Source organism: Rhipicephalus sanguineus, chromosome 1, assembly GCF_013339695.2.
Source record: "Rhipicephalus sanguineus isolate Rsan-2018 chromosome 1, BIME_Rsan_1.4, whole genome shotgun sequence".
Taxonomy (NCBI): domain Eukaryota; kingdom Metazoa; phylum Arthropoda; class Arachnida; order Ixodida; family Ixodidae; genus Rhipicephalus; species Rhipicephalus sanguineus.
This window is the reverse complement of record NC_051176.1, coordinates 136,479,485-136,494,836: the sequence shown is the minus strand read 5'-3', so window position 1 is coordinate 136,494,836 and position 15,352 is coordinate 136,479,485. Positions and strand designations below refer to the sequence as shown.

At 47.6% G+C, this 15,352-nt stretch overlaps 1 protein-coding gene and 1 non-coding gene across 2 annotated transcripts in view; both read right to left on the bottom strand.

Moving 5' to 3' along the window:
- LOC119386997 (nose resistant to fluoxetine protein 6) overlaps window positions 1-9,108 on the bottom strand; it is a 93,451-nt gene extending 84,343 nt beyond the window's left edge. Inside the window, exons 1-2 of the mRNA XM_037654302.2 lie at window positions 9,067-9,108; window positions 7,687-7,861 (exon numbers count right to left, since the gene is read on the bottom strand). Of these exons, the coding sequence (XP_037510230.2) occupies window positions 7,687-7,861; window positions 9,067-9,108 (217 nt within the window). The remainder of the gene's footprint in view (window positions 1-7,686; window positions 7,862-9,066) is intronic.
- Window positions 9,109-14,332: 5,224 nt separating this feature from the next.
- Trnap-ugg (transfer RNA proline (anticodon UGG)) lies at window positions 14,333-14,404 on the bottom strand. The gene has a single exon. It is a non-coding gene; the product is annotated as a tRNA-Pro (tRNA).
- Between the last annotated feature and the right edge of the window lie 948 nt (window positions 14,405-15,352).

Here is a 15,352-nt window from a genome sequence, read left to right as displayed (position 1 = left end):
GTTTTCTAAGACAATTTACCTTCTGACAGGACCAAAAGCAACATTCTTTCAAGAGGGAAAGCAGCATGTGTGCACCCATAAGGGCAACAAAGAAATCCCAGTGTCCAGTATACTGGACATGGTTCTCCCATAAAAACTATTGCACTTACTGTCTCTTTTGTTTTTTGCACGCTTTTCAACATCCCCTTAACCAGAAAAGAACTTCAAAAAAATTTTGTTCTGCCCTAGAAAAAACTCGGGGTGGAAAGGGATACGTAACAGCCTTTTACGATAACTTTGTCGCTTACTTCCGTCTTCCTGCAGATGCCCACTAAATACAAAAACATACCACGTGACATGCCCGCTTTCGCGCCGTACATACAGTGCTCTGATACGTTCCTCCTGCGAACGGCCATAGCATTCGGCCACGTGTGCTGCGGCTTGAAAGGGGACAAGACAGCAACGATGTGGTGGCTGTGCGATGACGAACCTGTTGCTTGCGGCAGCACAAGCGATAACCGCTGCGTTTGCTTATCACTGTCGTGAATCGCCACGAGGGAGCATCTCGCTTTTACGCGGAGTCGTTTCTGTTTGCTGTATTCGTGGTTTGCCTACATCTGCGATGACGTTCGGCGTTATAACAGAATCGAGTGAGCGTACGTGACTGTGGGATCTATGTATAGTCCTCGTGCGCTCAGTTAATGGCGCCACCACTCTCCAAGTGCGCAGCGCCAATGCCGCTACTTAGCGTATTTTAAATGCGAAGCATTTCTTAGCGAACTTCTGCGACTTTGACCGTATCTATCTATCTATCTATCTATCTATCTATCTATCTATCTATCTATCTATCTATCTATCTATCTATCTATCTATCTATCTATCTATCTAGCCGCCTACAACTTTGTGCTCTCCTGGTCGCTTGGTTAATCGAATGTGCACCAAAATTGGTATGGCGTAACATGACTGTATGACGAACATAAATGACAAGTCATAACACGAAAATCATGACACGAATGTCATGTACAGCATGATTTACATGCTACGCTCATGGTGCGCTGGCGGCCGTTTCGCTAGCTTGATATACACCAAATTGGTATCTTGTGACGTGGACTGTGTGACGAACATAAATAACACGAGTTAACATGAAAATCATGACACGCATGTCATGTACAGCATGACTTACGTGCCACGCTCATGGTGCGCTGGCGGCCGTTTCGCTAGCTTTATATACACCAAAATTGGTATCTTGCGACGTGACCGTGTGACGAACATAAATAACACGAGTTATCATGAAAATCATGACACGCATGTCATGTACAGCATGACTTACGTGCCATGCTCATGGGGCGCTGGCGGCCGTTTCGCTAGATTGATATGCACCGAAATTGGTATCTTGCGACGTCACCGTGTGAAGAACATAAATAACACGAGTTATCATGAAAATCATGACACGCATGTCATGTACAGCATGACTTACGTGCCACGCTCATGGGGCGCTGGCGGCCGTTTCGCTAGATTGATACACACCAAAATTGGTATCTTGCGACGGTGACCGTGTGACGAACATAATAACACGAGTTATCATGAAAATCATGACACGCATGTCATGTACAGCATGACTTACGTGCCACGCTCATGGTGCGCTGGCGGCCGTTTCGCTAGCTTGATATACACCAATATTGGGTCTCTTACGACGTGACCATGTGACGAACATAAATAACACGAGTTATCATGAAAATCATGACACGCATGTCATGCACAGCATGACTTACGTGCCACGCTCATGGGGCGCTGGCGGCCGTTTCGCTAGATTGATACACACCAAAATTGGTATCTTGCGACGTGACCGTGTGACGAACATAAATAACACGAGTTATCATGAAAATCATGACACGCATGTCATGTACAGCATGACTTACGTGCCACGCTCACGGGGCGCTGGCGGCCGTTTCGCTAGCTTGATATACACCAATATTGGTCTCTTACGACGTGACCGTGTGACGAACACAAAATAACACGAGTTATCATGAAAATCATGACACGCATGTCATGCACAGCATGACTTACGTGCCACTCTCATGGGGCGCTGGCGGCCGTTTCGCTAGATTGATACACACCAAAATTGGTATCTTGCGACGTGACCGTGTGACGAACATAAATAACACGAGTTATCATGAAAATCATGACACGCATGTCATGTACAGCATGACTTACGTGCCACGCTCATGGTGCGCTGGCGGCCGTTTCGCTAGCTGATCTACACCAATATTGGTCTCTTACGACGTGACCGTGTGACGAACATAAATAACACGAGTTATCATGAAAATCATGACACGCATGTCATGCACAGCATGACTTACGTGCCACGCTCATGGGGCGCTGGCGGCCGTTTCGCTAGATTGATACACACCAAAATTGGTATCTTGCGACGTGACCGTGTGACGAACATAAATAACACGAGTTATCATGAAAATCATGACACGCATGTCATGTACAGCATGACTTACGTGCCACGCTCACGGGGCGCTGGCGGCCGTTTCGCTAGCTTGATATACACCAATATTGGTCTCTTACGACGTGACCGTGTGCCGAACATAAATAACACGAGTTATCATGAAAATCATGACACGCATGTCATGTACAGCATGACTGACGTGCCACGCTCATGGGGTGCTGGCGGCCGTTTCGCTAGATTGATATACACCAAAATTGGTATCTTGCGACGTGACCGTGTGACGAACATAAATAACACGAGTTATCATGAAAATCATGACACGCATGTCATGTACAGCATGACTTACGTGCCACGCTCATGGCGCGCTGGTGGCTGTTTCGCTAGCTTGATCTACCCCGGAATTGGTCTTGCGCGATGTGACTGTGTGACGAACATAAATAATAGGAGTTAACATGAAAACCATGACACGCATTTTCCTCAATGACATACAAGACGATGTATGCAGCTCTTTGCTGGCTGCTTCGCATTACATCGATTCCCACAATGCGTGGGATCTGCCGGCTTTTGTCCCTGTTCTCTTCCTGGCGCGTAGCTCGAAGTTTTGTGCAGTGAACGTCGATGTGTGAAAATGGTAACACAAAACGAACCCCGCTTGCTTTCTTGCGGCTACGGACGAATAGCAAACGTCCAGGAATACTTCAAACGAAGTAGTTCGCTTTGGCGTGGCAACTTGTATGCCGCTAACCACGTTTGCTGCGTGAGATAAGAACTGCACAGTGCCGTCGGTCCGTCGGAAATATTGGGAAAATGCGTCACACAAATAAAGAGCGGGGAGTACGACGTGCGTTTAGAAGCGAGTAAACTTTATTCTTGGCATACGATAGAAAATACTTTTTATCGGCAGCCTCGCGCGTATCTTGTCCTATGACCGGCGCGCATTAGCAAAAGGCTGGGATAGTTGAAATAACATGTTAGCCACGATAAAAAGATAGAGACCGCATGAAGTGCTCGCCTCTTAGTTTTCTAGCGCTCTTAATACGTCGAACACATTGCTAAATTATATTTTTGCACATGTGCAACTATTTTTTGCCTAGGTCCTCCGATCATAAAGCCGATCATGAGGCCCCTCAGCCCGACAGTCGTGCACAGCCGACAAAGTGGGCACTTCAGAGTACTGTTTTGCGTCGCAACGGTTGCCACAAACCTCCGTTCTGGTTAACAATAATAGAAGGAACAAGGGAACCAACAATATGTCAATATTCCCTGGAGCCGTAGCGCAGCCACAATTTTTTTTTTCGGTGGGGGTTCAACCATACTTTATGTATGTTCGTCCATGCGTCCGTGTGTACATACACATGCAAATTTAAAAAAAAATTCTCGGGGGTTTGAATCTCCCTGGTTACGCCAGTGACTGGGATAGAAAGTTAAAGAAACCGTGCGAAGACAGGGAGCGGTTGCGTACTGCATGGGCGCACCGAACGGCTTCATTCCAACGTATTCGACGATCAGCCTCGTACGACTTCCATGGAAAATGATAAAACTGCACCTTCGGCAGTTTCCCGGCCGTGTTCTTGTAGCTGTTATAACATGCGAACTCGCAAGAGCCGATAGAGGTCGTCTTTTTTCGCCGCTTACACACGCTTGCGCTGCTAGAGGCCATTGCCAACCTGCTGCATGCGGCCAAGCGCGGCTGTGCTGAGGAAACAGGGACATTTTACCAGCAGCCGCCGCAGTGGCGCTGCATGTCTGATTTGAAACAGCAGCGCACGAGGCCTGTAATTCTAGCATATGGCATGGCCGATCTCAACGTAGACGGCGTCGCGCGCGCTGGGTGTCGTTCGGGCGCTCATACTCGCATGTGTTATCTGAGCATTTAATGATGGGTTACGTTTGTAAAACACGCGATGAATAACCGCTCACGGCGTACCCCTGACTGCCGGAGGATGCGCTTGGGTGTCGGAATATGCCGGCGCAAAGCCGGGCTTATACCTGGTGAAAATACTGAAGCGATTTCTCAGAAAAGAAGTGATTTCATTCGTGCATAGCATGTGCCTATTGCACATGCTCTTCAACACTCTGTTCGCTTAATGCCAATACAGTCGCACTAATAACGTTTAAAAACTCTACAAAAAGGTATATATACATACCTTGAAAGTTACAGGGCCTTTGTCTAGAATACATTTTTGCTTGTCTCAATGGCTACAACACTGGATTAGCAGCCAGAAAGATAGCAATATGAGTGAATATAAAGAAGAAAAACATGGCTGATCCCTCCGTCATAGGAATCGGTATAACACGAAAGTGAAACGTGTCTTCACAGAAGTAGTGCTTATTGTGTAGTGATATATGAGAGCTTGTACAATGTATATTCGTGTTTGGCAGCTATAGCACCGTTTGACGTGGATGCAGCCATGTTGACAGCATGTCTCTATCGTGACGACTAACGCCCATGATCATGATTAAACCGTTGTGGTAGCTGACGGTGTGAACATATATTTGGGCACAGCGAATCGTGAATCCCGCGTAAGGATGATATCAACAAGCTCATAACCAACACTGGTACCCGGTATGCACTTCTTCAAAGCGTCGTCAATTAAGGATAGAAACGGCACGGGTGCGCTTTCTAGTAATGGGTAGCCGACGCCTGTGCTCATGCATACATAACACACACTGCGCTTCAGCAACACGGGAGTAGGTTCATGGCCTGAGCCGCAAACGCGGGAGTCCCGCTGGCCTCTGTCTCGCAGGCTCTGCTCTCGCTCCACCAAGGCACGACATTCGCCCGTCGAAATCGCGTGCTTTCTGCAACACATATTGCAGCAGTTTTGTTAGTCGGTGCTCTCGCAATTGAAGCAGTCGGCGGCGGAGAAATCCCGTTGCTGCACGTGGAAGCTGCACTACTCCTATGAGCCGACGCACGCTAACACGAAGCCAAAGGCAAAGAACGTAACTGCGTCAAGGGTGCCTCGGCGACGCCAGCGCGGCCAGTCTACCTCTCTGGTATCGAGACGCTTTAACCATGACCTCTGATATCGCACGAAATCTCGGAGTAAACGCTAGTAAGTGTCGATCGCGAAGCATTACTTCTTTTCACATCTCACAGATGGCGGCACCGCCCCGCTTCGCCCGCCGCGAAAGAGAATGTGTGAAAGATATAAGGCGCGTTCGCGCCGTGTCTCGCATCTCCCGAGTTAGCTTAGTCGGTAGAGCGTCGAGCGCTTGCCGTCGCGGCCGCAACGTCGTGGGTTCGATTCCCAGCGGGGTATCTTTTTCTTGGTTTTTTCTTTCTCACCCGTTGGCGTCCATTTTATCAACGTCATATCCGTGACGGATGTACTTGGTGGACCCCGGCATAAAACACTTTCGTGTTAAAAATTAAACAGCGTGCATAAATAAAAAAAGTCAAGGTTTTCGTTTGCTTTGAATCAGTCTAATGCGACTAAAAAGGAAACAAGTGATCAGAATAAAAAAAAAAAAAACTCGTCACAAATTTCACAAAAGGAAGCAAATGTATACAAAAGCAAGTGCCGGGGTGTGACACCGGTGGAGAAATACGGCCATGCTGTTGTTGAGCTAGTTCGCAGCAGCGCATGGACCTCACCTTTACATGTGCTAGCTGCTGCCATTAACCATCTTCAAAATGGCGAGAGAAGGAAAACCTATACCCACTAGCAGTGTAGAGGCGAAACTTTTTCCGTGTGGTAATTACTCGTTATCCCATGCATTTGTCTACTGGCTATATGCGGCGTCCAATAATAAGGCTTGATAAATATAGTATCGAGACGAAAAGTTCCTTATTTAGAAATGACATCAGATTAATTTGCAAACATGCACCATTAAATCGTTTTTGTTCTATCGTTGCGTCTCGCTCAAATAAGACGAGGTTATGACTGCTCGGAAGAATACCAACATAAAAAAAGTGAACGCCTATCCCATTTTCAAATGTTACTTTTCCATAATTAACGCAAAGCGATGAAACAGGATTTCTCGAGGACAAAGGGTCAGGGGATAAAACAAAGATGTCGTGAAAAAGTGAACCCTCCTTTATTTAATAATTGCAGCGACTGCAGTATAAGAAGTCAAATGGCAGCTGATACGGGATAAATGAGTCTCTGTGATATGTGCGAATTTCATGCAGCTGTTGCCCGCCAGGAGGGGTGTTAGTCTTATTCCTGCAGCCACACGATATAAAGAGCTGTTCATATACCATAGTGTGGAAAGAGGGAAAGGAGGAAGAAGTGATCACAGGGAACAGCTTGAGCTTCGATCTCTGTGAGTTTTCTAACTATTCTGCCGTGATCTTACATTCAACGACAAAATCTCTGAGGGACGTTGTCCCTTAGAATGGGGGACCAAACCCCCATCCAGAAACTGGGCCCCGGACGACCACATCATTGTGCCTCCGACGCGAGTGACCACTTCGGCCCCAGCGTGGTCCACATTGATACTTCCGATGGCTCTTCCACAGACGATATGGCCCCGGACAGTGACTTCACCGTCGTATCAAGCCGCCGCCTGAAGAGGAAAATCAGAAGGACATCGCCAACTGGTCGACAAGCACGAAAAAGGCGAGTAGCATGCGGTCATACACGATCTCGTATGTGCCCACATCGACGACAGACATCTTGAACTCGCTGAAGAGGCAGAGCCTGTCGGAGTACTTTGAGCTTGTCGCCCTTGGCCAAGTTGCAGAAATACGCATAAATGCTAGAAAGAACATCCTGTCTGTGGAGGTCACTACGAAGAGTATACTGGACACACTGAAAGCGATTATTCAGCTGGGAAACATTCCGGTTCGCGCATTCTCCGCATACGACAAGGAAACGACCACAGGAGTTATCTACGACGTGGACGAAGACATCACAGACTCTAGCCTTGAGAAACTGCTGTCATCGTCGTCTCCCATTGTTGGTTTTCATCGCTTCGGGCGGTCCCGATGTGTAAAAATAGTGTTTCCGTTGGAGACATTGCCTACACATGTAAAGGTCAGGTACGTGAGGCATTCGGTGCGCCCTTACGTGCCTAGGCCTCTGCAGTGTCGTAAATGCCTGAAATTTGGGCACGTCAGTGCAGTTTACAAGGGTGCAGTAACCTGCAAACATTGCGGTGAACTTCATGATGGTGATAACTGCAACGCCGCTGCGAAATGTCCAAACTGCTCTGGCGCCCACGACGCAACGTCAAAGGAATGTCCCAAAATGAGGAATGAAATAAGTATTATGAAGAAGATGGTTCGAGACCGCTCCACTCACCGAGAAGCTGCAAGGGCTGTGCGGCGCCGTAGACATCCTTCACGACTCCGACGCAAGCGAAGCAGCAGTGTTCATCGCGCAGAAGAATCAACACCCAAAGCCAAGCCTTCACCACCTCCTCGCCTGCTTTTGCCGGCCAGAAAGGATGGTACACAAGATTCAACACCTTCACAGTCTACGCAAGCGCAAGGCAAGAAGTCATTGGCTCTGAATACGTCAGAGCTTCAGTGGCCTTCACTACCATCACGAGCCGCGTGTACGCCTTTATCGTATGATGCTACTGCACCAATGAAGACAATGAAAAGATGGATAATGCAGACGTCAAGTCTATGTTAAAAAAAATTTGATGGGTTCAATGCGCAAGATTCTTGGCGGCCTAAACACACCCGCTGCTAAGGCTTCTGTCCAGCTACTGGAAGTTTTGGAGCCACTTCTAGTGGTTCTTCAATAAGCGAACAAGGCACTGATGTTCGAAGAACGCATGCGGCAGTCGCTTGTTATGCAATGGAATGCTCGAGGGCTACGTGGCCGTTTGTCGGATTTCAGACAATGGGTTTTTAAATACCAATTTCCAGTTATTGTTGTCTGCGAGCGAAACATGGATTCGACTTTTCGCATCTCTGGGTATATCCAAATGTGGTCTCGCAGCGATCAACGTACAAGTAAAGTACTAATTTGTATACGACGCGATCTGACGTACTTAAGACACGACATCGTGCCGTACACTGGCTACGATTACGTGAGCCTGACTATAACACATAAAAGGCGGACGTTCTCAGTAATAGGAGGATACATCCACCCAAGCGCGAAGATCGACTGCTCCCACCTGAAGACCGTGCTTCAAGCCGCACAAAGCGCACACATTGTGATTGGTGACTTCAATGCACATCATCCCCTCTGGGGTAGCACTGCGATGAATTGCCGTGGAAGAGACTTGGCGAACTTTATGTGCACTTATGATCTAAGCGTACTCAACGACAGGTCACCTACATTTATTGGCGGTACTTCTTATAGCAGCTGCCTCGACCTTACGTTTGTATCCAGGAGCCTTCTGTCTTCTGCATGTTGGTGCACGGATTTGGAGACTCGTGGTAGCGATTACCTCCCAACCTATGTCCAGTTTAGGTGGTTTCGCCGCACAGCTTCACGCTACATCCGTCAAACAAACTGGACCTTGCTTAAGGCATCTGTCAAGACGGGCTGTCAGCACACGACTGTATCATCCGAAATAGAGGATATCATTGCTTCTTCTCTGCGTGACACAACCAGACAGGTTAACCTACCGATGCAGGGATCAGCAACCGACACCAATACGAGGCCCTTCGTGCAATCCGTCGCCGCGCAGAATGACGACACAGAGGAACGAAATCCCCGTCAGACCTCTCCGCCAGTCGCCGAGCTCAACGACACGTTCTTGGGCATCTCGACAAGATTGACAGGCAGCGGTGGAGGACATTCTGCGAATCTCTCGACCCAAGGCAACCTCTAAGATCTGGCGGGTGGTACGAAGTTTGCAGACAATTCCACAACAAAGTCAACCATTCCGAGCCGTGGCTCTACATCAAGGTCGGGGAAAAATTGACATAGCCGGTGACTACTGCAGCGTTATCGCGGCCACCACTGTTGCTGTGATTGAGACTCTTACCATCATAGCGCTCCCATCGTCTGATGAGCGCCTCGATGTGCCTTTCACAGTGCATGAGCTTGACGCTGCCATTTCTGTTTCCCGACGCTCATCGGCACCAGGACCTGACGGAATCACGTACGCTGCACTCCGCCATCTTGGTACAGAAGGACGATATATCCTGCTCTCGCACTATAACAACTCGTGGGAGTCGGGACATGTCCCAGCTAAATGGAAATGCAGTCGCATTATTGCGTTGCTAAAACCAGGGAAGTGTCCTCATGCCCTTTCCTCCTACAGAGCGATCGCCTTAGCCAGCTGCGTCGGGAAAGTAATGGAAGGGATGGTGCTGTAAAGATTAAAGTGGCTTCTAGAAAGCAATAATTGCTTTCCTGCATTTATGAACGGCTTTAGAAGAGGACGATCTGCAGTCGACGGTGTGGTCGACTTGATCTCAAATGTTGAAGAGGAAAGAAACCGACGCAGACAAGTAGCGGCCGTCTTCCATTAAGGGCGCCTACGATAATGTGCTGCATTATGCGATCCTTGACGCACTGGAAGAGTTAGAAGTCGCCGGACGACTATACGCCTGGATCGTAAGTTACCTTAGTGACCGTACCATTTACATGACGACAAGCGACGGAGACAACGATCGACATACTATTCACCATGGGGTTCCCCAAGGGGGAGTTCTCAGCCCAATTCTGCTCAACGTTACTATGACTGGACTGGCAGCAGAACTTTCCAGCACGGTAAAAGTCAGCGCATATGCGGATGACATATGCATATGGGCGTCCGGAGCTACTCGTCCGCAATTGCGTGCTCGACTTCAACGTGCAGTGACGTTAACTGCTGAATATCTACGGCGCCAGGGTCTCACTCTTTCCATTGACAAATGCGCAGTGCTTGCATTCACGCGCAAACATATGTCAAGATACCCTATAACTATTAATGGAACGGCGATACCTACTGTAACGCACCACAAGTTCCTAGGGGTAATCATAGACAGGGATCTATCATGGTCGAGACACGTCGCAGCAACAGGAGCAACATGGGGCCCATCAGAATCGTCACTTCTTCAACTCTACAATGCGCTGTTTGTAGGATATATATAGTACGGTATAGCATGCCGGTGCTCTCAAACATGAGACCGAGCTGTGTGAACACGCTAGAGAGTATTCAAGCTCAAGATTGCGAACATGCTTGGGCCTACCACGCCGCACATCAACGAATGGAACAATCGCGGAAGCTCGGGCTTGTCCCATCAGTGTATACATGCGCTGCGAGCCACTTCGAGTGCATCTTCGCCTGTTGACCCGACACAGGCAGCACCCGATATCAGCACTCCGCGCCACCCACCCAAACTGCAGTTTTTCAAGAGGCATGAAAATATTCTACCATTAAGGTTTTCTTCCCCGAGATTTCCTGGAACACCTCCGTGGGTCCTGCCTACACCACCTGTTAGCCTTGTGATTCCTGGGATTACGAAGAAGTCCCTAGTTTCACCAATTGGCCTCAGACAACTGACCCTACATCACATTTATACAGCGTACGGCGGCACCGTGCACGTGTACACCGGTGGATCTACCACGCTATGTACCTCTGCTGCAGCCTTTGTCATCCCACAAATGTTTATAGCTCGACGGTACAAAATAGACCACAAGACCACATCAACTGCCGCAGAGCTTGTTGCTATCCGGGAGGCAATAAGATTCATTTCTGGAGAGCAACCTCGTACATGGACGATATTCTGCGATGCAAAACCCGCTTTGCGAACCATTAATTGCGTCATGAGACAAGGTCCATATTATATTTTAGCCATAGAAATTATGAAGTTTCTTCACGTTGCTTCAAAAAATGGCCACCTCGTCACCTTCCAATGGATTCCTGCCCACTGCGGCATAATGGGAAACGAAGACGCAGACGCCGAAGCTAAAGGAGCCTTGACCAGTGGCCCTGAAGTGCGCACTGCGCTTTCACGGCCAGACACGAACGCCCTGCTTCGGTACGTAATGCGTAACCTCACACTTGAGCACTGGACCAAACCGGAGCGACGACACCGGCGATTGCACAAATGGGACCCCGAAATGAGGTTCTGTATGCCTCGTAAATTAAAACGACACAACACAAGTATGATTCACCGAATTCGTCTTGGTGTGGCCTTCACAAGACGTTATGCACATATCATCGGCTGCAGTGACACCGGTCCTAACTGTGATCACTGTCAAGTGCCATATTTTGTACATATTTTGTACCTGCCCAGCATACGCACGCGAACGACAGAAACTGATTTCCTCTACTGAAGGAGCGCATAATAGGCCATTAACTGATGAGGTTGTGTTGGGCCCTTGGCCTGACGCCAACAGCACAAACAACTGTGGTCATAAGAACGGTCGCAGCTTTCCTGAAAGCCACTGAACTGGATGCACGGCTATAGCACTGTGCTACCTAGACGGGACTGTACATGCTCACCTCCCTTACTTACCATCGTCATCCATCATTCTTTTAAAGACGATAGTCTTTCTTGGGGAACTTAAACGCAGAAATTTTGGTCTGTCTTTCTGTCTGTCTGTCTTTCTGTTTGTCGGCACGTCCCTCGATTCAGCCACTCGGCCAAAGCTGAACCACTTGCCCAAGGCTGAACTTGCCCAAGGCCAAAGCTGAACCACTTACCCAGCCGTCTTGAACTGGTACGGCTGTTCATACTTGTGAACGTTGTCGATCAAAAAGTAAATATCATGCATATCTGAGGTGCAACATCACTAGGTAAGTATTAGGTGGCGTGTTCCTTTAATAGAAAATGCATACATACGTAATTTTAAGGACCCTAATTTCTTAAGCTGCGCTGAAAATGCATAAGAATGGAAGCTTGAGCGAGTTGGTATGCGTTCAGCTTTGTTGAAACAGCGCTCACTAGACGACGACGACGTAAAAGAAGGCACAGGACAGGCAGCGCCTGTCCTGTGCCTTCTTTTACTTCGTCGTCGTCTAAGTGAGCGCTGTTTCAACAAAGCTGAAAATGTGACTGCGCTGAAATTTGCCTTCCTCCGTGCCCTTCGCACGAGCTCATTGTTGTGTTTCGGTTTCGGTTCTGTATTGCACTGTACGAATGCCATGGGTTGGTGTTGAAAAACTTTAGTTTTGAGAAGGCCAAGAAGGTGAAAAAAAATATTTAAAAAATGAAAAAGCAGCGTTGTGGGCGGCCTTCAGGCTGCCGGTTGTGGGCGCCGCTCTGGCGTTCCTGTTTTACCCAGGCGACGTGTAAATAAAAGAGTGTGTGGAGAGTACTCGTTGAGTGCGGACGTTTCTCTGCTTCAGCGCTTCGCGCCAAACCGTGTTTTCAGGCTGGCTGGCGTCCCCGCCGGTCGCGTTGGTCACCGCCGGTCTTCGCCTGCTGCTGCGCCGGGACTACCAGCACGCAACACAGCACTCATGTTTTCCGACGTATAGCCAGATGGCGTCCATATCTCACACAGCGCCTCTTCTATCGTCTTTACACGACATTTGCAGCGAAGCACGCAGATACGCGGCCAATTTTTTTCTCCCCTTTCCCCACCCCCGGTGTAGAGTAGCAGGCTAGAGCATACTATCGCTCAGGCCGGCCTCTCTGCCTTTCTATAAATAAACCTCTCTCTCTCATAGTGTGGAAAGAATTTTCTCGGCGAAGACGTCTGCGGAGACTGCGCATGCGAGTGCCAAATGGCATAAAGGCTACAACCAGTCTCGTTTACTTTAGACGCTTACTAATAGTGCTTCGGGCTACGATAGGAGTTGACGTTTGCTTCTTGAAGGTCTACAAAGCGTATGATGTCTGCAAAGCGTATTTATAACCTTCTTCATAAACCAGAACTAAAGCAGCAATAGCCAGTATTAGAGTGTATATAAGGATTAGCATTCTTGATAACAATGAACTTTGACAGTGCTTTGATGTGTGCATACCATGTGTAGAACCAAAGTTCAAACAAGTAACAGCACGAAGGCTAGCATAGCGAGCAAAATAACGCATGCACGATATGCACCCCGCGGGGTGAAAAAGTAGCTATTTCGTTTGCGGAACGTAGCCAGTGCGCGTGGTAAGTAGAAAACTGACAAATTCTCTGCTTGTTGTATTCCTTGGCTTTTCGGGACGCTCCAGCTAAGGTTTATCAAACTGTGATAGCAAAATGGTGCAACGCTAGAATACACCATTATCATATACAATGATCAGTCATCGGTCATGTTGCACCCCTAGTAAGCCTTTATGTACTAATTAGCAAGCGAGTTATATTCCTCATACGCGTTTTCATTTTTAAACCAACTGGCTAGAGTTGCGATGCGAAACCTTGTGTTGTGTCCTATGCATAACATCCACGGAAGACTTTTTCAGGCTTTCCGCTATTGGGCTGCATAATTATACGCAGCATGTTTTCGCATTTTGCGCGCTATACGCCCGCGTGCTTCTGTGCCCCTGCCCCGAAAAGCGATTTGAATGAAGTAATTATTCTTTGACTTGTATTTTACGGAATTAAATATTGTGTGACTTGCATTGGCAAGGTATCACGGGTTTTCATGCATTTCGCCGGAACGAAAATGCATCCGCCGAGGCCGGCAGTCGGACCGGCTTTCTCAAGCTTAGCAGCGCGACACCTAACTTGCTAAGATATCGCGCCGGGTTAACGTACTCTCGTGAAAACACATAAGGCAGAACAATTCGGCAATTTTCAGCCGATTTCTAGGAAGACATAACACCTCAGGCCGCATGGGACAAAAAGACTGCTTGGAAGGTGCGCTTCTTTGCAAAAACCACAGCCTGTGGTTGGCGGAAGCCGCATCACTCTTCCCTGCACCCCTTGATCTCAGACATATCTTCATAACGTATGTAGCACGAATGCTACAGGGTCGATAAAGAGTAATGGGCGTCTATCACCGCACGTAGAATAACAGCGAAAATAAACAAAACGGATAGGAAAATAATGGTATTTCGTATCTCTAAAAGAAATTTCGTTGAAAAAAAAGCGAAATAAACAGGCCAAAAAAATAGCAGGGCTCGTCCGGGATTTGAACCCGGGACCTCTCGCACCCAAAGCGAGAATCATACCCCTAGACCAACGAGCCACAGACGCTTCTTGCGCTTCCTGAGGCATATTTATACCATTTGTACACCTCGGATGACTAAGGAGGAAAAATATGTTCGCGCTGCACGCATGCAAAGCAGTAAAGCTACCCATTAACTATGCGCATTAAGTCTACCCTCTTTCACTTCATTCCAGACCGAAGAAACACTTGCAGGTGCGCGGGTTCGGTCTCTTCGAGAAGAAAGCTGGTTGAATCAATTATGCCATTCGAGTGATCTTCGTGCGGGAAAATACCGCTACCCTGGGTTAGGAGGAAGTGAGAGATACGGAGTTTTTTTGTTTTTTTTCGCCTCGGTTTTGTATTCTTGTCCTTCGTTCTTTTTTTCCTTGTTTTCTTTTACGCTGGCTTCGTTTGATATCGCTTCGCGCATCAGAAGAAGTTTCCGAAATATTCTACAACCATGGTAGTTCAGAAAGATCACAAAACGTTGTATATTTGATGCCTCCGATTTTGCTGATAATTTTGTATATCATGCCCATATGACCAAATCGCGCAAAGTCACAACTTGTTTTGAAATAAAGATTTTTTTGAACAAAGGAAAAATCGACAAGCGTCGCCGGGTGACGACAGCCACTTTACAAACAGTGCGTTTTTTTATATTCGCCACCATGCTAAAAGCGACGCAAGCTAAATATTACAAGTATCTTTATTCGTAGCACAAATAGAAGTAAAGGAGAATTAGCTCATAAGATATTATCAAATACTGAGCAACTTTTATATTTAAAAAAAATCTCTAAAAACGCTGAGTTTTTGAAACTCGTTTGATTTCGGGACGCAATTGCTGCTTCTGTAAACGTCTCAGCTTGTTCATATTTCCAGCACAGATAGGCCTTTCTAAAATTTGTAACTTTGTTCTGATAAAAACGATGCAACGTGTTTTTCCAGTCCTCTGAGATCAATCCGAGTAATTTTGACCAAGATTGACCA